Source organism: Camarhynchus parvulus, chromosome 13 (assembly GCF_901933205.1).
Source record: "Camarhynchus parvulus chromosome 13, STF_HiC, whole genome shotgun sequence".
Classification (NCBI taxonomy): domain Eukaryota; kingdom Metazoa; phylum Chordata; class Aves; order Passeriformes; family Thraupidae; genus Camarhynchus; species Camarhynchus parvulus.
The window spans coordinates 10,334,535-10,355,717 of record NC_044583.1 but is presented as its reverse complement, the minus strand read 5'-3'; the positions used below and the strand labels follow the sequence as shown (position 1 = coordinate 10,355,717).

At 43.5% G+C, this 21,183-nt stretch overlaps 2 protein-coding genes across 2 annotated transcripts; one reads left to right on the top strand and one right to left on the bottom strand.

Annotated features, from left to right (window-relative positions):
• Positions 1-3,490: 3,490 nt before the first annotated feature.
• On the bottom strand, positions 3,491-4,609 carry LOC115908754 (neuropeptide Y receptor type 6-like). The gene has a single exon (XM_030957588.1). The coding sequence runs from the start codon at positions 4,607-4,609 to the stop codon at positions 3,491-3,493; it is 1,119 nt and encodes a 372-aa protein (XP_030813448.1).
• A 12,705-nt stretch (positions 4,610-17,314) lies between these two features.
• Positions 17,315-20,236, top strand: HNRNPA0 (heterogeneous nuclear ribonucleoprotein A0). The gene has a single exon (XM_030957408.1). It carries the CDS (start codon positions 17,672-17,674, stop codon positions 18,602-18,604), a length of 933 nt encoding a protein of 310 aa, XP_030813268.1. The 5' UTR covers positions 17,315-17,671; the 3' UTR covers positions 18,605-20,236.
• Positions 20,237-21,183: the final 947 nt, after the last annotated feature.

Here is a 21,183-nt window from a genome sequence, read left to right as displayed (position 1 = left end):
TGGGAGTTCAGGCTCCCCCTCTAGCTTTCTGTACTTAGTTCCATGGTGCAGCTCACAGTTCTCCAGCTGGTTGCATCAGGTAACAACTTTCTGCTGAGAAATGCTGTTAGTATTTTTTCTACTTGGCTATACCAATAAAAGAAGGGAAAATAGAGTCATCAGCATTACCCAAGACAGGGCAACATTTGCCAGTTTAACTTGAGCAATCTTTAGTATCAGGTATTGCAGTTCCATTTACTGCTGTCACACACCATGTTGGAGTCCATAATACTTATGCTTTAAAAACAAATGATTCCTCTTTCTTACTATTTCTGTCACAGTCAATTGGCTCCTCCTGACTTGCTTGGAAGTTCAGGACCAGGATGCAGAGGAAGGCAGTGGATGAGGGAGAGAATGTGCAGCACTGAGAGCGACGTCTGGGACAGTGAGGATCCTCTGCTCTGTTAACAATGATTGCTGCAAGTGCGGCTCTAAGGAGAGATTCTTGATGATTGAATGCTCAGGACAGAAATGGAGCATGCATCAACACTTCAGTCAAGTGAAATTGTGAGAAAGAAATGAGAAGGAGAAATCAAGGCACAAGTATTATTGTTCACTTTTGATTCTGAAGCAGTGTCATTGCTCAGAGAGCTCCCACCTGCTAATGAAGAACCCTCTTATGCCAAGGATTTCAGACTGGAAGGAAAAATTGAGTGCTTAACTCTGATCAGGATGTCAGGAGTAGACAATTGCTATTACAAAAAGTGATGGCAATCTTCTTTTTTTTTGCCTGTATAATACATACTGCCCAAGCACTTCTATGGAGAGGCAGCAGAGAGACCATCCATCAGCATCACATTATCTGAACCAGAATTCATTTCATGGCTGTTTTAAAACCACTTGGAACATGATACTAAAACCACCTCTGCTGTAAAAGTAATCACACCTGGGCTTGGGGATGGGATGGGATGGGATGGGAGCCACTCAGGCTAAGCTCACACATGGGAACCTCAGCTGGGCCCGATTCAAACTTTAAATACTGTCTGAGACATTTGCCAATGACAATAATCTGAACTGTGTGCTAATATTAATAAATTAGAGTAAATCGTGAATGTCATGTGATTTTAAAATGCTTCAAGCATGGGCCCAGAAGCTGTAAACAGTGTACTTAAATTTGAGGAAGATGGTGATAGATATTTGTGTTCCAAACCCAGGGAAATTCAGTTGATAGCCCAGCCTCTGGCAGGTGTGACGCCAGCATTTGTTAAAACACTGTTAGGAAATGACCTTCTGACAGGAGTAGATGGTTTTCAGTGCAGGCACTGGGATCCCCAAGGAAAGTGAAGTTCCTGGATCAGATTTGCTCTCAGTGTAGCCAGGGGCAATGAAGACAGTGAATCACTTTGTTACCCAGGGGTCTCAGGGGTGACAGCAGCAGCTCCATCCCCTCCCCTTGCCCAGAGCCCAGCCCCTCTGGCCATGCACAGCCCCCGTGTCACTGGCTGCAAGTTACTGCTCTTAACTCGATGGAATGCCTCTTGTGCTGAGCACACAGATGAACACATCAGCAATAAAGGCAGCCCAGTGACCTGGGTGGAAGTTCACAGAAATAGTCAACACTGAGATACTCTCAGCAGTCTGATCATTGGCCTTTTTAGCTGTCTCCTGGTTTCTTTTCTATGATGTTAAGGTTTATGTAATCAATTCCAAATACATGATATTTGATTTAATTAGGAAAAAACCCCTAAATTATGCCAAAGCTAATCCATACCTATCACTCAGATACTTGATTACCATGTCACTGATTCTGCCATCCTAGTTTTTGTGCTGGGGCAGCCCTTATGACTTCTAAGGGCTCAGACACAAAGAGATTTCACTGAGGTCTTTTACCTCAGTGTGGATCAGGGGGCAGTTAACAAACCTGAGCATCTGCAGGAGCTGCTGAGGCTCTTGTGGCAGAGCTCCTCTGATGAGCAGAGTGGTGCAGGCAGTCTGAACTAATGCTGGAACAAGAGAGCTGTGCCCAAACCCTTTAGGAACTGGATGGCTGTGGAAAGCAGTGCTCCCTCTGCAAGAGAACTTCACAGCCTTAAGGTGAGTTTCGTCACAGCTGAGTCATCAAGGAGCTCACTGAAATTTGAATGTGAATTCTTTTGGCTTAAGTGGGGCATTAATAAATTGCTAAAGTTAGAGAATACTTTACAAGGGACCTTATGTACAAGTGTTAGAACAAGGGGTTTGAAACTCAGAAGAAAAAATAGAAGGGGCTTTAGCAGTACAAGTAATTAATTATATTTAATTTGGACAAGAGGAAGCATGGTGAGTTTTTGGACTAAAGTGTTCTAAGTACTGTGTTTAAACAGCTCAATATTAACTGATTATTTATGTTGCCACTATATCATGGATGAAGGAGAAGTTTGGCTACTTTTTTATGGCCACGCTGGAAAGTGGTTTTTAAAATGTTTTAGTTTAAGAAAAATTGTGTTCATTATTCTCCCTCTAGGCTTCTTTGCACTGTGTTACAAAAGAAAATGCTTTCAAACACAGAAATTGTGTTTCTGTGAACAGAAATGACCACATCTGCTCAAGTGTGCCCTCTTGCTAGTGCAGAAATGTGGGGGAAAATATTGCTGAAATTAAAATGCAGACCTAATTTTCTACTGAAAGAGAAATCTGAGTAAGTAGCTAGAACAAAATTTACTCTGAATCCATAGTGGGTTGTTTTGGTAATGGAGATCTAAAAGGTCTGTTGTAAGGAGCAGTGAGGATGATAAGAGAGAAAATGATCTTTACTGGTGCTTTGGAGAATGCAATGCTTTTAGGAGAAATGCTAAATATATATTTCATCTTGAACAACATCATTCTGAGTAAAACTTGCAGTACATCAAATGGGTCCTGTTTTAGTGTTCATAAAATAATAAAAAAAAATCCAGCTCTAATCTTTTCCCTTGTTAAAATTTCTGGGCTGAACTTGTCCTAAGCCAAAACAAACTGCATGAGGGGGCTGAAAGGAAGGTGGTGGAGTCTTAGGATAACTTCCAGGGCCTTCCTTACAGTGTGAACTGCCTCTAAACTGCAGATTGGTGTAGGGCTGGAAAACAAAAATGCCAGAAAACAGTGTGTGAAAGGCTGCTGAAGTTAGGAATAGCAGTGCTCAGGGTTTACCTGAACAGGTGTTTAGGAAGGACAACCCCATCAGTGGTTGAAATGGAAACATTTTTATTGGAGTTAAGGTAGATGCCAGTGACTGGGAAACTGTGGATTTAAAAAAGTATGTTAATACTGTTTGTAATTTATTATGATTGATCTTTAGGGCTGTTGGAAGTGGTTTTACCAGCATTAATACTATCATAAAGTACTTGTTAAGACTATGCCTATGGGAGCATAATCCTGGTTTTGCTGAACTAAATAGCAAAGACTTCTCTAAATTTGGTGGTAATATGACCAAGACCTGCAGAAAGAGGCCATCTGCAGCAAAAACCAGAATTTTGGAAACTGCAATTAGATTATTTTACATATCCACATGGGGATTATTTAACTTCAGAGACCCCTTAGATGCATCTGTTTGCAGGTTTGAAAGGGCAATATTTTCATATTCCTCTTGTGATGCTGAGCACCTGCAGTGGTGCGCTAACACTACCAAATCCTTCTGAAAGTTCCTGTTCAGAAATCCATAAAAGATGGGATTGATACATGTTGAGATCATGGCCACAAGGTGGCAGACTGTAAATGCCAGGTTGTGATTACAGCTCATTAGTGCCTCGTAGTTCCAGTCAAAAACCACATTGAATATATTGAGAGGCAGCCAGCAAGCTGCAAAGGTCACCACGATTGACACCAGCATCATATTGATCCTTTTGTTTTCACTCAGCCTGTTCTCATTCTCTCTCATCCTGTCTATTTTACCCCTTCTCCTTCGAAGACACATGAATATCCTGAGATAGCAGATAAAAATAAAGCCCAGTGGGAAGCAGTACTGGAAAACCAGCAGGCTGGTGGTGAAAATCAGCCTCTCTGTAAGAGATGGCCAAGCCTCAATGCAAGCCACCTTGTTCTTGTAGAAATCACTGTGGAAGGACAAATGTTTGAAAGGTTCATCTGTTATTTGGTGGAATACTAAAAAAGGAGTGGATATGATGAGGGAAAGCCCCCAGATGAAAAGAATTCCCCAATAAGCATGTGAAATATTGGGCTTCCAGCCACGTGGGTTCACAATTAACTGATATCTCTCAATAGCAATGAGTACAAGTGAGAAAATGGAGACTGAGACAGACAGGCTTTGTATGAAAGACCCTATTTTACACATTGCTTCCCCAAATATCCAGTGGTCCATTAAGGTATATGCCACTGTGACAGGAATGCACATGATACAGATCAAGACATCTGATAAAGAGAGGTTGGCAATCAAAATGTTGGTGACATTTTGAGCTTCTTTCCGTCTCTTTATTATAATAATCAGGCAAAGATTTCCAACGAGCCCCACCAGTGTAACCAATGTGTAAGCTGTAATTAGCAAGAATTCTGCAAGGGAGGAAAGGTGGCATGTATCAAAGTTCAAGAACTGAGAGAGGCTAATGTTAGAGATAGTTTGATTCAGGATCTCGCTGGGGTGCTGAGCAGCTTTATCCATCCTGAAGCATCTTCCAACCTATGGACAAAACCTTGCATTACTTAGAATGTACTTTGGATGGAGATTTTCAAAGCAGTGAGTACTGTGGGTCTATCATTGTAAGCAGTGTCCTTAAAGTTTGGAGCAAATCTAACATGATTAATGAGAGCACTGGAATAGCAGATGGTTGTCAGTGGGTTTATGTATCCCTGTGGAAGGAGGTTGGTGTCAGCTCTCTGAGGTTCTGCACTGACAGTGCTACAGATCTATAACTGATGCACAAGAAACAGCTGTGATAGCAGCTCTGGCTGAACTTGTACACACACTTTCACACAAATCCTCTTTTACCAGTTGTGGATGAAGTTTGCTTTTCAGAATAAAGTATTCTAAGGTCTATCCCTGCTGAAGGTTTAAGAAGGTTTAATGGATTCCAATGAGGATAATCTGTTGCTTTTGTATTACCAGAAAAGAAGAATTGGGTCCTGCCATCACTCTGCTAGCTTAGACATCACACTCAGGTTTTCTTTAGAACTGCAAAGCAATGTGAGTTAATACACCCAATCCTCTTGAATAAATCAAAGTTATGTGTGCTTGAGATCAAATGGCATTCAAAACCTCTATGAATGATATTTAAAAGGGAGTTTCCTGTTCTACTGATGCATTGAAGATAGTATGTCCTTTTTCCTAAATCTAACCTGAGAAAAATGTAAACAAAATAAAGCTCACATTGTAGTTATACAGAAAATAACTCCTCTTTCAGCTCAAACAGTAGTCAAGCAAAAAAATCTGGGATTAGAATAGTTCTGTGGTTTTAAAACTTATATTAATGGGAAGAGTTAGGTTCAACATAACATCTTGATGGGTTTGAATTTGTCACTGAGTGCAAAAGTTAATCTTAATTTAAAGGCTCACCAGCTTTCTCATCAGAAAGAGGTTATTTCCAACCTGGGAAAGGAAAAGCTAAGTATGAAAAGAGCTATTTTAAAATTTAAAAATGGATAATGGATATATGTTCTACACATATATCTATCAAAACTCAAGTTTAACTCACCTTATTTCCCCTGTGAAATTACTGGAAAACTAGCTGGAAGGAGATCATTCTTCACCCCTAGTAATGGTGTTGAGAGCCTGTGGAGAAAGGAGAATGAAGAAGCAGTGAAAAGTTAGAGCATACATAAAAAGAAGAAGGGATAGGTGGATGTTTTATTATTACTAGAAAAGAATCTGCTCATGTGTAGAAGATTTGTCAGCCCTTTCACAGAAATTATTGCCATTATTTAATCACTAAAGATTCTTAAAAGTTTGGTTGCCTGTGCAAAATTAAACACTAAATCCAGGGTTGAACTGGAATTATGATTCCATACTTGTTTTCCCACAGACACTCAAAGAATATTGCAGGCAGAGTTATTTCCTGGACTGCTTTATCCTGATACTTCTGATTGACATAAGTTTGGATGCTTCAAATTAGGATCCTAAAAAATCTCAAAAAACCACCATGCTCACCTTTGGAGCATCTATTACCACTCTCATTCTGATTAAAAAAATACCCTTTTCAATCAGCTCAGTCATGTTGGAGTGGGAAGTGGCTGCAGATATATGTGACTCTGTGTGGCCCTGATGTCCTAAAAATGACTTAAATTGTAGCCAGCATTAAGCCCTGTAGTTTCCCTACAGAATGTACCTGGCTTGGTTAAAGCTGTATTGGGGTATAGGAATGTGCTCTCTGTTGACAGAGTGACAAAAGTAACTTTTGTCTCCTTAAAAAGGAAGAAAGCTCAGAAGTAAAAAGACACCTCATATGACTTTGGGGACTTCACTTTAAACTTAAGGATAACCAATTAGACAGGAGCCAAAAAGTCTTGTCTAGCAATTTACTAGAAAAAGAAGAAAACAAAGAAATGAATCACTTTTGTGCAGTGTTTTACCAGGAGCAAAAACCTCTCGCATCTGGTTTGGTTTTTTCTGTAAAGAGTTTTGTTATTTTGCCTTTTGTTAAAACTTTTCTGTTTCCAACACTACCCCAGAAGCCATCCTGTTGATTTCATGCCTTCTAAGGTAGCTGAGCTATCTTGGGTGTGATAAAAAGCTCCAAGAGCTTATAAGACCTAGCTTGAGGAGACCGTATATCATTGGGGAATGTCATGGAAAACTCTACAATCCTGCTGCAAAAGCCATGGAAGTCTGGAGGCTCTGACAGATTTTGCAGTCCCTTGCAGGTGTCCCTAGTTCAGCAGGGCAAGAACAAGAGCTGGGTACTCCCACCAGGCTCCACAAACTCTTCTGCTCCTGAGGCCAGGGACTGTGACTGACTGCCCCATGCAGAACCTGATGGTGTGGCTGGGTATGTATATACACATATATATACACATATCACAAAAAGACTCAAATAGATGAGAAGCAGCCCCTTCAGGAGGGCACTGTCACCCACCTTTCCCTGGGGCAGCCCTGGCTGCCTGGCTGGGTTTCTCACACCCAAGGATGTTTGTGCTGGAAGGACAGAGGCACTAAATGGCAGATTGGCAGTTGTTCCCCAATGAGATTTGCTGCCACTTCAGAAGTGTGAGGATCTAAAGCCTGGCTGCTTTGCCCCAGGGGTGATGTTTCCCTGCAGTGCCTGTGGTGTCCACCTGGCTGGCACAAACCTGATGCCTTCAAAGACAAACTCTGCTCTTCCCTGCTTTTTATGTGAGTAGGAGAAGCTGTGGGGGACTCAAAAGGCCATGAGGCTGAGCCAAGTTTGTAATATTTTATGCACTATTTGCTAGGCTTGTTTATTTCTCTATGGATGCACAACACAGTTTGATAGCAAATTCTGACTGTCCTCTCCCAAGAATTCAGGATGGCAGGGCTTCTCTGGAATTTTCTGTTTGGGAAAAGTCCCTGTACTGACCTGATCAGTTCACTTGCTACATCAGTTTTAGGCACACCATCTACACTGTCCTTTTCTCAGGAAAATGTGCAATTTCTTTTCACTCTTTGGTTTGTGCCAGGAATTAAAGAGTGCAGTCTTTAGTACACACCATTCTGTCAGGCAATTTAAACATTTCCTTGGCAATAAAACAAATTCATCTGTCTTGGTAAACATCTGGAGCATTCATAGCATTAAAAAATAAGTTACTCTACTATTTACTACAGCATGTTGAACTATATTGTAATACATACTGGCATTTCTTAATCTAATAAATAAATGTTATTGGAATCAGCATCCTTGGATCGCAGCTACAACTGATACCAGAATTGAAGTGTTTAACAAAAAGAACTAATTGCTTCAAGCTCTAATCCATGCATTTTGGAAAAGATTCTCTACCATAGTAAGAGTTTTACACTGTAAGATATTATAAACCCCCAGTCTTGTTTCATTCCTCTATCTGCAGAAACATTACTGAAATGTTCATAAGCAAAAGAAAGGTTTAAAATAAAAGGAGTTTTAGAAAGGCTTTCTTTCCTAAGTATTTTCTTACCTATGCTAAAGATGAACAGTCCCATCCTTTCAAGGTGACCAACAAATGTTTCAATTACAAACCTTGTTTGTTAAGTTCCTAAGTATTGCACAGATAAAATGTGGAGGAAAATTTACATTCAATTTTAAATATAGGTTACAGAGAATAAAATAATGCTTTAAAAGATATTTCAGTAACTTTTGTCATAGTTCTATTGATTTTCTGACTTCTTACCTGATGAAAAATTCAAGTCATATCCACACTGCTTTAACAATTTTTCCTTTCCTTCAGAGCCAGCAAACACATCTTCTTTCTGTATGAAGAGTCCAGAGCAAAGCCATGTCTGCTAAAGCCACACTTAAACTCTCCTTTCTTCTGTCTGTATCAAAGCACAGATCCCCACTTTGCAGCAGTGCTGAGGCTGCCAGGCTGTGGGAAGGCTGCTGAGGAATAAAACGAGCTCTGGAATCCACGAGGAGACGAACAGCAGTGAGCAGGGAGGAGGAAGGACCAGTAGTCATGGGGATGGATTTTCCTCCACTGTGCTGCTTCCCTGCACCCTGTCAAACACCTTATCATGCAATTTCATTTTCAATTATTTAATGTGTTCTGTAGTTCAAATGTTTTCCCTCTGCAGGATTTCATACATAAACATCTGCAGATGGCATATTGCTTTCTTAACTGATACAGCAATACAATAAGCTGCTTGGAAGGAGCATGCACATCCTATTAAGTGTGTCATTTGCTTTATTGCAATTAAGATAATCAGATTTTCATTATAAATCTATATTTTAGCTTATACTCCTCAGATAAAACCAGTATTCCTGAAAAGCAAGGCATAGCACACTGCACTAGCACATAGTGAAAAGGGGCTTTATTTTTTTTTCAGTAAGAGTCCATATGTTTTGTAGACACATGTTTATAAAAATAAGCATTCAGCTTACTCACTAAATATTTAAAAGGAACATTTATGGAGTGGGAAAGGAACTGCTTTTCTTAGGACTTGCAATCTGGTAAGTTGCTCTATAAACTCTTGCATTTTTACCTGGGTCCATTTAACTTCCAGTATCTCAGTCTGTTTTTTTTAAGAGAATGGTTTTCAAAAAGCAGTAGGATTTTTGGGATGAGCAATACTGATGCTGTACTGAAGTGCAATTCAGAACTAATTATCTAAAAATATAGTTGGTTGTCATTCTATAGTATTTGAATAAAATAGGTGCAGGGTGGAAAGAACATTTGTGACCCTGTGACCAGATGAACATCCTGCTTTTCATGTATTTGAGTCTATTCATGATCTGTTTGTCCAGATTGTTTTTTAACCATCTGTGGAGATCTTGGATTCAAGTGCCTAATTGACTGCTAGGAAGACTGCCTTAACACCTCTCCATAAAACTTCCTTCTCTTTAGTTTAACCCAGTGCTTTTTATTCTAGGTGTGGTTTGGAAATTCTGATATTTTAACAAAAAATGCTGCAATCAAGCAATGGGAATATATTTTTCGAAAGCATTTCTGGAGCTTGTTGGGTTTGATTATGTCAGTATTACTATAAAAACAAAGCTTTGCCAAAGCACTTTAGAAATTCTGCTTCTGGTTTTAGTGTAACCCCAGGAAGTTAATCAGGACCTGAACATGCAATGTGATAGATAAGCATCAGAACAGGCCATAAAAATGCATATCTACTTATGAAGCAAATAAGTCAATAAAATGAAAAGATGTTCTGATTCTATTTCTAAATTTCAAAGGTCATTTTGCTTATTTACACATGCCTCTGTTTCTAATATAATTCTGCATGCAGTCCTTCATTTGTGGAAAAAGTGGGGTCTTTAACATATGATCCATTGATTTTTACAGTTGTATCAGCCTGCTGCCTCGTGTGGATTTTATTGTGTTGTAAGCTGTTGTGAATTAGATCACATCCAGCACCAGAGGCTTGTGGGTGTAGCTGCTCCTGGTGTGTTTAATCCTGATGTCAAAGGTACGTATGCTGAGTGGCACCCATGGCTCTGGAGGAGGGATCACAATGTGTTTTTTCAGCCAAATGCTGGAGTGTCTGTTTGCAAAAAAGGTTAATGGATAGCAGAATTGTATTTACTTTTTAGCAATGGTCTTGTCATGTCTAAATTGCTCATTATTAAATGATAGGTGAAGTGCCATAATAGGTTTTTAAACTTGAAGTTCGTAATAAATTGTGTAGCATTGGCAACAACCTGTTGGTGGAAAATAACATTTAACTCCTCTAAGTTCACCTTTTGCTCTGGCATTTACATGATTCCTTGGCCAGCAGGAATCTTTGCTGATGGTTGATCACTCTACATTTTTGCTTTCACTTACTTGTTTCTCCTATGTAACTGTGCAGTAGTCCTTGTTCCTGCCTGTTGCATTCTCCTTCTTCAGGAAACAAGATTCAGTAGAGATGCACATGTACAGTAGAGATGCAATTTCTCAGCTTCCCACATGAAGGAATTCTTTAACAGCAGATAGGCCAAGAGCTGGTTCAGAGACCTGTAACATCTCTGAAGGGTCATGGGATCACAGACTGGTTTGGGTTGGAAGGGACCTTAAAATCACCCAGTTCCAATGGGCAGGGACACCTCCCACTAGATAAGGCAGTTCCAAGATCCATCCAGCCTGGCCTTGGACACTTCCAGGGATGGGGCAGCCACAGCTTCTCTGGGTGATTTCTTCCAATGACTCACCACCCCCACAGTCAAGAATTTCTTCCCAAATCCCACCTGACTCTGCCCTCTGTCACTACAAAGCCACTCCCTCCTGTCCTGTCATTCCAGGCCCTTGTCCAAAATCTCTCTCCAGCTCTCTTGGAGCCCCTTTAGCACTGAAAGGGCTCTCTGAAGCCTCCCTGGAGCCTTCCCTTGTCAGGCTGAGCACTCCCAGCTCTCCCAGCCTACCTCCAGAGCAGAGCTGCTCCAGCCTTTGGATGCAGCACTGCAGGTGGGGTCTCACAAGAGTGCAGCAGGGAGGGAGAACCCCCTCCATCATCCTGCTGGTCACACTGCTCCTGATGCAGCCCAGGACAAGGTCAGATTTTTCAAATGCACTTTGCTGGCTTGTGTTGAACTTCTTATCAATCAACACCTGCAAATCTCTCTCCTGGATTATTGCTTCCTAATGAATACTGTTCTTCGTAGCACTTCAAAGAGGCATAGAAAAGTAAATAAGAATAATTGGAAGTCTCATATGTTAGTGTTGGATGTGCTGGTTAATGCCATAAAAGTAAGATAATATGCTGTGATGGAGGAAAAACACACTCCCCTCACATTTTCCTGTTCTGTGGAGAGACCAACACCCCAGTAAGGGATTCTCAGTAAATAGCTCATAATGTGAGCCAACTAGCAACAGCTAAGTATGCACTGGGACTTTTTCTCCATGGATGTTCATGTGTAACTTGAAGCCCTACTCCATGACTCAGAGGTTTTTTCCTAATTGGAAATAATTGTCACCAAAAAAATTAATGTTCACTATCTGGACTTTTGGTTTCACTCCATTATACTCTTAAGGACACCTTTGCAATATCCTTGATGCCTGGTCTCAATTTTGATTCTCAATTAGCTCATGACTAGAATGAAAAGTCAACTGTTTAAAAATCTGATATAACTATAAATGAGTTACTCATAATAACATATTAATTTTTAAAATTGTGTCATGCCTTGAACTGTTGGTTAATTTCTGGACCTTATTCAGTTGGCATAGAGCTGAGGTGGAGATGAATAAACTCCCTGGCTGGAAGGTTACCATCTTAATTTTTTGGGTCAGCCAAGTTACTTTTCTCACTGAAAATGAGATAAGATATATGAGTAATTGTAATAGGAGTGTGACTGCATAAATTCATATTTTATAAGAGGTTCCACTTTCCAAACTCTGATTCAATTCTTTGTAGTTTTCTAGAACTTCTCCAACTCACTTTTACCAAAAGTCATCTCTGCCAAAAAATTAATTATTTCAATAGCTCACAGATTTGGGGGGAATATGACAATTTGTACTTCTGGTTTGTTCTTTCCCATTCTAGAGTCTTTTCATAACAACACTGTGAGCACCAAACCCTGCTGTTCTCATGGCATGACATCTTTCAGGGTCCTAATTGTTAATTAAGAACTAAAATAATCAAAAGGTTTTTCCCATTAATCTCAGTCTGTTTCAGTTTTCCAGCATGGTTCAAACTGTAACAAGCATTTCGATTTTCTGGATTAAACCCAGAAATTCTAGAGTGCTATTTCTTGTCTAGAAAGTTTCATTTCACACCACCTCATTTAAATTTTTTTAAATAGCATGGATGTCTTTCAACTAATCTCAGGCAGGTACCTACTGAGCTTCAGAGCTCAGCTCTTCCTGCTGTGTTCAAGCAAAGTTTAACATCAGTCATGCAAAAGCACCACAAACCCACCCCACAGATGTTCTGTGGAATGAGAAAGAGTTGGAATCTAGAAATAGCTAAGGGGAAGAAAATAAAAGCAAGTAGATTTTAATTTAATTGGAAAATACATAATGAAAAATTTGCAGAGGAAAAAGAGCAGAGTGTGGCTGAGATTGTTGCTGGCTCCAGGTCTTCCTTTGGCAAAACTTAGGATCCTGGTCTGTCTCAGATAAAATACAGTGAAAATTCTCCCCTCTCACATCTGTCATAGCGTCACTACATTCTTTGATCCTTCACAAGAATCTTGACTTTTGAGACTGTATTTTGCTGCCTTACTTTCATCCCATCACTTCAAATTATGGCCAGCTTTTATATACAATTTTAGGAAAGAGAAGAAAGGAAATAATGAATTATAAAAGAAGAGTGAAAAGATGAAAGAGGAAAAGAGAAATTGAACTTCAGAGGGAAGAGGAGGAAGGGCAGGGTTTAAGGAAGAATGGTAACTTAAATCCAAAGAAAAGGATGCAAATTCAATTCTCTGATGACTTTCCACTTCACCCTTCACAAAGGTGTGTTTCTTTCTTCAGCAAACTCCCCTTAGAAAGGGCTCCGTGAAGATTTTGTTTAACAGATAAACTTTGATACTACTTACTGAAGAAATAGTACCTGTGGGTTATTCTGTTACCTTTTTATCTGTAGGTTATCTTCTTCTGCATTAAGCAAATGCAAGAGAGGGGTAGTGTTTTATTCCCCATCTGAATTTACACAAGGCAGAGATTTTTATCCTGAGGAGTGTCATGTTCAGACTTTAGGGGGGTAAAAGTCTGTCTAGTTGCCTCTCAGTATTTTTTAATCTTTTTCAACAAAAAACCTCCCTCCTGATCACTACTAATTCATGAAAGTCTCCAAAGTAAGATGACAGGTTTGATGTTTATGCAGATGAAAGTGCAAACAGCAGAACAGAATGAAAGACAAACTTTTGCCAAAAAGGCAAGACTTCTCAAGGACAGCTGTACATCTTTCAGAAGTATTTTTGTAATGCTCCCTATGAACCCCACAATTACACTCTGCTGAGGTGTTGGTTTGGGTAGGAATGCGCCTTCCAAAAGTCGAATAATATCTCACTGAAATTATGAAAATAAAAATCTTTGCCTCTGTGAGTATCTCAGATTGATGTGGGAAGTTATAGTTGAATCCCTTGTTTTCCAAACTGTTCCCACAGTTAAAAAATCTGGGTGAAATGTGTGTGTAGCTAAGGTGATAATGTTACAGTCTTCAATGTGAATGCAGAACTAATTCAGCAAACAGTCTGCATGAAACTTCTACTGCTTTCTGTCTGCTGAAAGGTCAAACTAAACCTAAGTCTAGAGCATTGTACTATACTAAAAAAAATACTTAAACTCATTAAAAATTCAAATGATATACATAAATTGCTTTAAAAAATAATCAATGCCTGCCAACAGTGGAAGCCGCATTATGAAATATGTTGAAACTAGTTAAAAAGACATGACTTTATGTTTATATGAGGGTTTAGATAAAATATTTATAACTTATGAACTGCTTCTGACTTCGTGATGTTTCTCTATTGCCCTTCATGCTCTTTTCCAAAACTTCATTATTCGCTTTCCATCTTGGCAGTTTGGACCCATTAAATAGCATGAAAAAGTTATGTTTCTTGAATGACAAAAATTGATATAAAGAATTCCTTAATAGTTTATTCTGCATCAGCTTTTACTAAGAATATTTGGTAACACAGGAAGATGTGTTGGGAAGGGACTGCTCAGATCTCTCTCTGGTTTTCAATCTCTTGAGCAGCAATGCCCTCCTGTGGACTCTGGGTAGAATGATTTCTTCTGAATAACTGGAAAGGTGTGTGCATGAACATGATTTGGTTTTCCTTCTTCCTAAAACATTAATTAAAATGTCCCATTAAGATATTTAATCTCAGCCCTTGGAGCAGGTTTTGAGTGAAGCTGTGAATGAACAGCCTAAGCTCACTCTGGCAGCTGGGAAAGGTGGGGGCATGGCAGGACAGAAGGACACCAGGCCAAGTGCAGTCTGGCCTTTGTGCGTTTCCAGAGGAGATATTTCCACCTGTAAGACATGGATATGTGCATCTTAAAGGTGTTTTCCTTTCATTAACCAACCAGTTGAAAGTGTAAATGAAGAGGAAGAATTTGGGCTACATCTGAATTGAGTCAGCAGCTGAATTTTCCTACTGATTTACTCACATCTTAAAGAGCCTCATCTCCTCCTGATGCAAGCTGTGACTTTTTTCTTTGATCTGCTCTTGGCCTACTTGTCTGTCTTGCTTTCAGGGAGAGAAAGTGCCTGAAAACAAGCTTTGTTTTCTTTGTTATCTCTTGAGGCCATAATTAGCTCCTCTTAATTTTTCATCCATTTTGCTCTAAATTACTATAGGTCTATAAAACTCATGGATTATTTTCCACATGACACATACTAATTTATCTTGTGAAGGGCCATACAGCTCTTACAACAATGAGTACACAAAATAGCTTTGTATTTCCTGTAATTTATGTGCAGCTTGCAGACAGCCTCTGGGAAGATTTTTATTTAGTACAGTAGGATATGTTTGGTTATTTAAAACTCACAAATATTTCAGTGACATTATGGGATATTCTCTTTTCTTAAACTAGATAAAATGATGGTGTCAGTTCATGCATTGAGATAAATGGATCTAAACTTGTGACAACTTTCCTTGTGATTGCCAAACACAGGCATTTAATAGGTTACTCTTACTACAGACATGGCTATAACATAAAAAAAATCTAATCTGAGTCAAATCAGATTACTGTATTGCAAGTACCAATGCTACAGGTAATGATAACCATAGCCTGTGAGACAAAAGCATGTTCAGCCTCTCTGGATTTCCTCTGGGGCTGTGGTTAACCAACCTCCTAGCACAGCCAATGTTCCTCTTGTGTCTGTCTCCAAGGGAGCATTTCCAATTGATCCCCATCAGGGGGATGCTGCATTTCTGCTTCTTCTCTCCTGCCAGCACCAGCAGGTCACACAAAAAAATGTTTCAAAAAGCTGGGTCAGATGAAAAGCAAGTCCTTTGTCGTGATAAAACCATTTATGGCTGTCTCAGTTCTCTTATGTGGATCACTGTGTGTTTGCAGAAGCATCAAGGCTGGCACATGGGAAAAGGCAGGATCAGTTCAGGAAACTTGAAACTACATCCTGACAGTGCCTAATGCAAAACAGCAGCCATTCTTAGCTCCTGCTTAATTTTTAACATAAACCCTAGTGGGTGCAAGACCGAAAAAAAAAATCTTTCTAATGAAAAATTCACTTAGTTGAAAGTAATGCTGCAGTCTTCATGACAGCAATGTTTAATGTACTATAAGAGGAAAAAAAAGGAAAACTCTCTCACTATTCATCACTCCACAGGGCTTACACACTCTTGAACAGCTCTAATTGTTTTTCTGAGAAAATGCCTCCTTTTCAGAGCTAAGGAGAGATTTAAGGGTTAGTAGGCTGTGATAGGGTTGGAAAGAGAAAGGGAAAGCAGGGGAGGAATCGGTAGCAGGAATAGTGAGTGAGACGGAATCACAGAAATGTTGAGGTTGGAAAAGCCCTTCAAGATGATCGAATCGAACCCTTCCTGCAGCACTGCCAAAGCCACCACTGCACCGTGACCCCCCAAGCGTTACATCCGCACTGTCTTTTAAATCCCTCCAGACAGGCGAGCCCATCACTGCCCTGGGCAGCTGTGCCAGGGCTGGACAGCGTTTTCCGTGAAGAATCCTTCCCCGATATCCAACCTAAACCTTCTCTGGCACACCCTGAGGCTGTTCCTGTCACCCTGTCCCCGCTGGGAGCGGGCTGCCAAGGGGAAGAGGGGCACAAACGAGGGAAGAGCCGCGGCTGCCCGGAGCAGACAGACGCAGGGTGGAGTGGAGGGTTAAACGCCGGGGAGTGCAGTCCGGAGGGACGGAGAAGGCGAGGGCAGGGTGAGGTGTGGGCACAGGGGCGGCCCGGAGGGTTAAAGCCCGGGGAGGGCAGGGTGAGGTGTGGGCACAGGGGCGGCCCGGAGGGTTAAAGCCCGGGGAGGGCAGGGTGAGGTGTGGGCACAGGGGCGGCCCGGAGGGTTAAAGCCCGGGGAGGGCAGGGTGAGGTGTGGGCACAGGGGCGTCCCGGAGCCCGGCCGGGGCCGTGCCCAGCGGGTACCGGCAGCGTCCGTGTCCACAGGGGCGGTACCCAGAGGCGCTGGCCGGGCTCCGCCTCACAGCGCCAGCCACGGGAACACGAGGCAGCGGCAGAAAGGGATCCACAGAGAGTTTCACAGGAACGTGAGGAAGAACTTCTTTACAGCGCAGTGACGAGTCCTGGGACAGACGGGATGTGGACCGTGCCTCCCTGAGGATACCCCAGAACCATCCGGACGGACCCTGTCCATGTGCTGTGGGCTGGAGCGGGGAGCTCAGGCCAGCAGCGCCCCGGGGCTCCCGCCGCGCTCTGAGGGGAGGCCCCGAGCCCCTGCCGGGCTCCGCCATTGGGGGCGCGCGCGGGGGGCGCCCAACGGTCCCTGCGGTTCAAACGCTCCCGCGCGCCCGGCCCCCCGCGCGCTGCCCCGCCCCGCGGGCGCGGCCCAACGGGGAGGGAGCGCGCGCCGAGCCGGAGGCGGCGTCCCATTGGCTGCCGGCCGCGGGCCCGGCGCATTGACGCAGCCTGCCCCGCCCCTCCGCCCGGCGCGCGCGGAATGCGTCCCGCGTTTCTATTGGCTGCCCGATGCGTCTGTCGTCGGCGAGCCCCGGGACTTTTGCGGAGGTCGTGCCTTTTCATTGGTTGCTGCGCACGTCCATCGCGGCTTAAGCCACGCCCCTTAAAGGTGAGTGGCGGACGGCGCCGGCGTATCGCTCTCATTGGCTGTGACGGCGGGGGAGGAAGGCGCGGGGGACGGGGCTCCCGGCGGCCCCTTTGTGTGGGCACCAGTCGCCGGCCGCGCTCCCGAGAAGCTGCTGCCGCCATTTTGTGCGCGCCTGTGTTCGCGCCCACCCCCGCCCGCCTTTCCGGGGGAGCGGCGGCACCGGGGACGCCCCGACTGTGCTGCCGGTCAGGTGAGGCGGAGCGGAGGCGCCGGGCCGCGCCGAGGCAGCTACCGCCGGCGGCCGCCGCAGCCGTGAGGTCGCGTTGCTCGCAGGAGGAAGAAGCGGCAAGACGGAGCAGGAGGGGAAAAAGCCTCCGGAGCTGCCCCCGAACAGGAGGAGGAGTCTCGGCGGCAGGCCCAGGCGCGGCCCCGGAGGCAGCATGGAGAACTCGCAGCTGTGCAAGCTGTTCATCGGCGGGCTGAACGTGCAGACCACGGAGGCCGGGCTGCGGGAGCACTTCGCAGCCTACGGCACCCTCACCGACTGCGTGGTCGTGCTCAACCCGCAGACCAAGCGCTCCCGATGCTTCGGCTTCGTCACCTACTCGGCAGTGGAGGAGGCGGACGCCGCCATGGCCGCGTCCCCCCACGCGGTGGACGGGAACGCGGTGGAGCTGAAGCGGGCCGTGTCCCGGGAGGACTCGGCCAAGCCCGGCGCTCACGCCAAGGTGAAGAAGCTCTTCGTGGGCGGCCTCAAAGGGGACGTGGGCGAAGGGGACCTGGTGCAACACTTCAGCCAGTTCGGCCCCGTGGAGAAGGCCGAGATCATCGCCGACAAACAGAGCGGGAAAAAGCGCGGCTTCGGTTTCGTCTACTTCCAGAACCACGACGCCGCCGATAAGGCGGCCGTGGTCAAGTTCCATCCGATCCAGGGCCACCGAGTGGAGGTCAAGAAGGCCGTGCCCAAGGAGGACATCCAGGCGGGCGGGGGAGGCGGCGGCTCGTCCAGGCCCTCCCGGGGAGGCAGAGGAGGAAGGGGTCGGGGTGGCGGCGGCTCCGGCAACCGGGATCACAACGGGCTTTCCAAAGGAGGCGGCGGCTACAACAGCTACGGCGGCTACGGCGGGGGAGGAGGCGGCGGGTACGGCTCCTATGGCAGCGGTTCCTACGGAGGCGGCGGCGGAGGGGGAGGCGGAGACTACGGCAACGGGTACGGCGGGTTCGGCAGCTACAGCCAGCACCAGTCCTCCTACGGCCCCATGAAGAGCGGCGGAGGAGGTGGAGGAGGGGGCGGCAACTGGGGGGGCCGCAGTAACAGTGGACCGTACAGAGGAGGCTATGGTGGGGGGGGCTACGGGGGCGGCTCTTTCTGAGCTGGAGCGCCCATACCCATTGATGGGGGGGCGTGCAGAGCCCTCCCTTCGATACGGGGCAGCTTCCAAATGGTTTCTCCCCTCATTCGCCGAAGGGCAGCTCCTTTTAAATGCCTCCCTGCTGTGGGAGCGGCTCCTAAATGCCCCCTGAGGGTCGCCTCTGCTGCCTGTGCCACTTCTTTCTCTCTGAAGATGGACTGGGCCCCACATACACATATTTTGTGTTACAGTCATTGATGGACTCTATTTTTTTATTATTACTTGGACCTTGGTCGTTTTTATACTAGCAACGGAAAATGTCTTGTTTTAATTTGTTTTTTGGGGGGTGCGGGGTGGGAAGTGTCTTGCTGATCTGGAGTAAAAACTGGGGAGGGTTGGGGGGAAGTTCCTTTGTTGTAAGGACTCGATGCCTGGATACTACGTTTTTTTCTACAAAAGCTACTCGGATCCCATGACTGACTTTTAACATTTCTGTAAAGGAAGAAAAATGGTTTTTACGTTTTTTATTTTTTAAATAAATCATTGTGTTCATTGACCTTTACACGTCTAATTTTTTTTCCTAGGATCAATTCCGTACGGTTTTAAGGCTTTTCTAGGTTTGAAGCAAGTGTTCCTCTGCTTTAAAATCTCTGTGTACTTAGAGTAGTAAATATTTTGTTGCCAGTAAAGGTCCTAACTGACTTTTTTGCTAGTGGCTTTCAAACACTCGACAGAGAAATTTTTGAAGTACTAATCCGTGGATGTGGTCTGTTTTTTAAATACTCGTTCTCACTTTGGCAGTTTGTGTGCATCCACCATCTTGTACTAGGCAGTTTGACGTGCTGACATGGTTGGTCAATTTTTTCTATAGAACTTTGCCATCAACGTATGTACTGTGTAGTTTTGAAGAAATAGTTTGTGTTAAGCATGTGCTTCATTCATATAAAATGTTCAGAATTTCTTATTGCTTAGTTTTCAAGTCTTTGGTTTGTCTGTGTGTGATTCCTTCCAGGAAAGGGTCGACATTTATCCCTTCTATTAAAGGCATACTTGTTTTCCTAGCCCCGGGTTAACAGATTTCACTCGGAACTGTTGTTCCTGCAAGTTCCCTGAGAACCCTCGCAGCTCCATCTGCTGTCAGCATGGCAGCCCCGTGCTGGGGCTTCCTTAAAGCAGGAGTAAAACTGGCTTGCTGACGATTGTACCAGACTTTGGAAAGTTATTTTGTGCTACTAGATGGCTGATGTAGAGTGCAGTGACATCTGCATGTGAATAAAATGGGGTCCCTGACTGCTGGTTGAGTGGGAGGGGGAAGGAATGGATTTGCAATACCTGCCTCAGCACGTAATTGAACAAATAATAATTGCAGTTTGCCCATATTTCAGAAAGTGGTGATCTAAACTGGGCAAAGAGCTCTGAGAAGTGAGCCAGCAAGTGTACCAGTAACATAGGTGCCAGTTGTAAAGCAAAGATATCTGTGTAGTCTGCTTGATTAAAAAATGTATATTTGTAGCCCTTTCACGCAATAGAATTAAAGTTTGTTGTTTATTAAAAAGCATAATGTTTTAGGGGAAAACTGCCTTCCTGCATAGAAATATAGAATAGCAACGTTTATGGGTTTATGGATATCAAATAAAAGATTTGAATTCCTTATATGCTTGAGTGAGAGTATATATGATGTGGGGCATGCATTTAAAAAGTACAAAGTTATTTTGACTTCAGGTTTCTAAGCTTTTAGAATGCTGATGTTTCATGGGACTTTATCATAAAAGCTGCTTTTTGCTTTCCTCCAGATATGCAAGATACTAGGCAAATAATTCCCACTGATTCCAGTGCAATGTTAAATGTGTAGGGCTTGGTGCTTCTGGGCCGAAGAATTTCAAATGAAGTTTCAAGGTATTGTTACTATTTGTTGTCAATCTAACTTGATGATGATTTAAATTGAAATGAGCTTTGTTGTTATTAGAAGTGAAACTGCATCACCTTAATTGCCTTTGTGAGCTTAAACAGGACAACGTCTTGGTATCATCAGGATTTAAACTGAGAGCTGAGTTTCCTCCTGATTGTGGTTGTTTATGGCTCTTATGGAGACTGGCTCTCTTTGGCTTAGCTGAGCTTTTATGAAGGAATAGGTTCCAAATAACTTGCTATTTGCAATTATACTGTAATTTTTCTATCTCAAAAGCCTGTTAGTCACTGTTGTGCACCAGCATCTCTTATACATTGCTGTCAGTCAAGTTTCAGAGTCTGAGTTTGTAAAACACTGCAAGTGCCAGCTCTTGCCCGTGCACAGCTTCAGGTGGTTTTATGTCATTGAAGGCTTTTTCTGTACCTTTGCACTTTACAAACATGTTGGACAGTCATCCTTGAAGCACAGTTTTCCTGTTCTTAGCTGAAATGAGCAGCAGAGTTCTAGGTTGTGTGTTAGTTCTAGTTTGGGGGTATGATTTAGTCTTTGCAGTGTTGTTGCCTTAATCTTATGAAGGAACAGCCTGGTTTGCAGAGATGGTTAAATTCACTTTTGTGATGTGTCTTGTCATTTGATTTAGAAAGCTAAAGGTTTGTGCACCAGCTTTATGATGTTTTCATGTTATGTGCTG

Coding starts and splice junctions, on each gene's coding strand:
- LOC115908754 (XM_030957588.1), bottom strand. CDS start 4,609: ATGGATAAAGCTGCTCAGCACCCCAGCGAGATCCTGAATCAAACTATC.
- HNRNPA0 (XM_030957408.1), top strand. CDS start 17,672: ATGGAGAACTCGCAGCTGTGCAAGCTGTTCATCGGCGGGCTGAACGTG.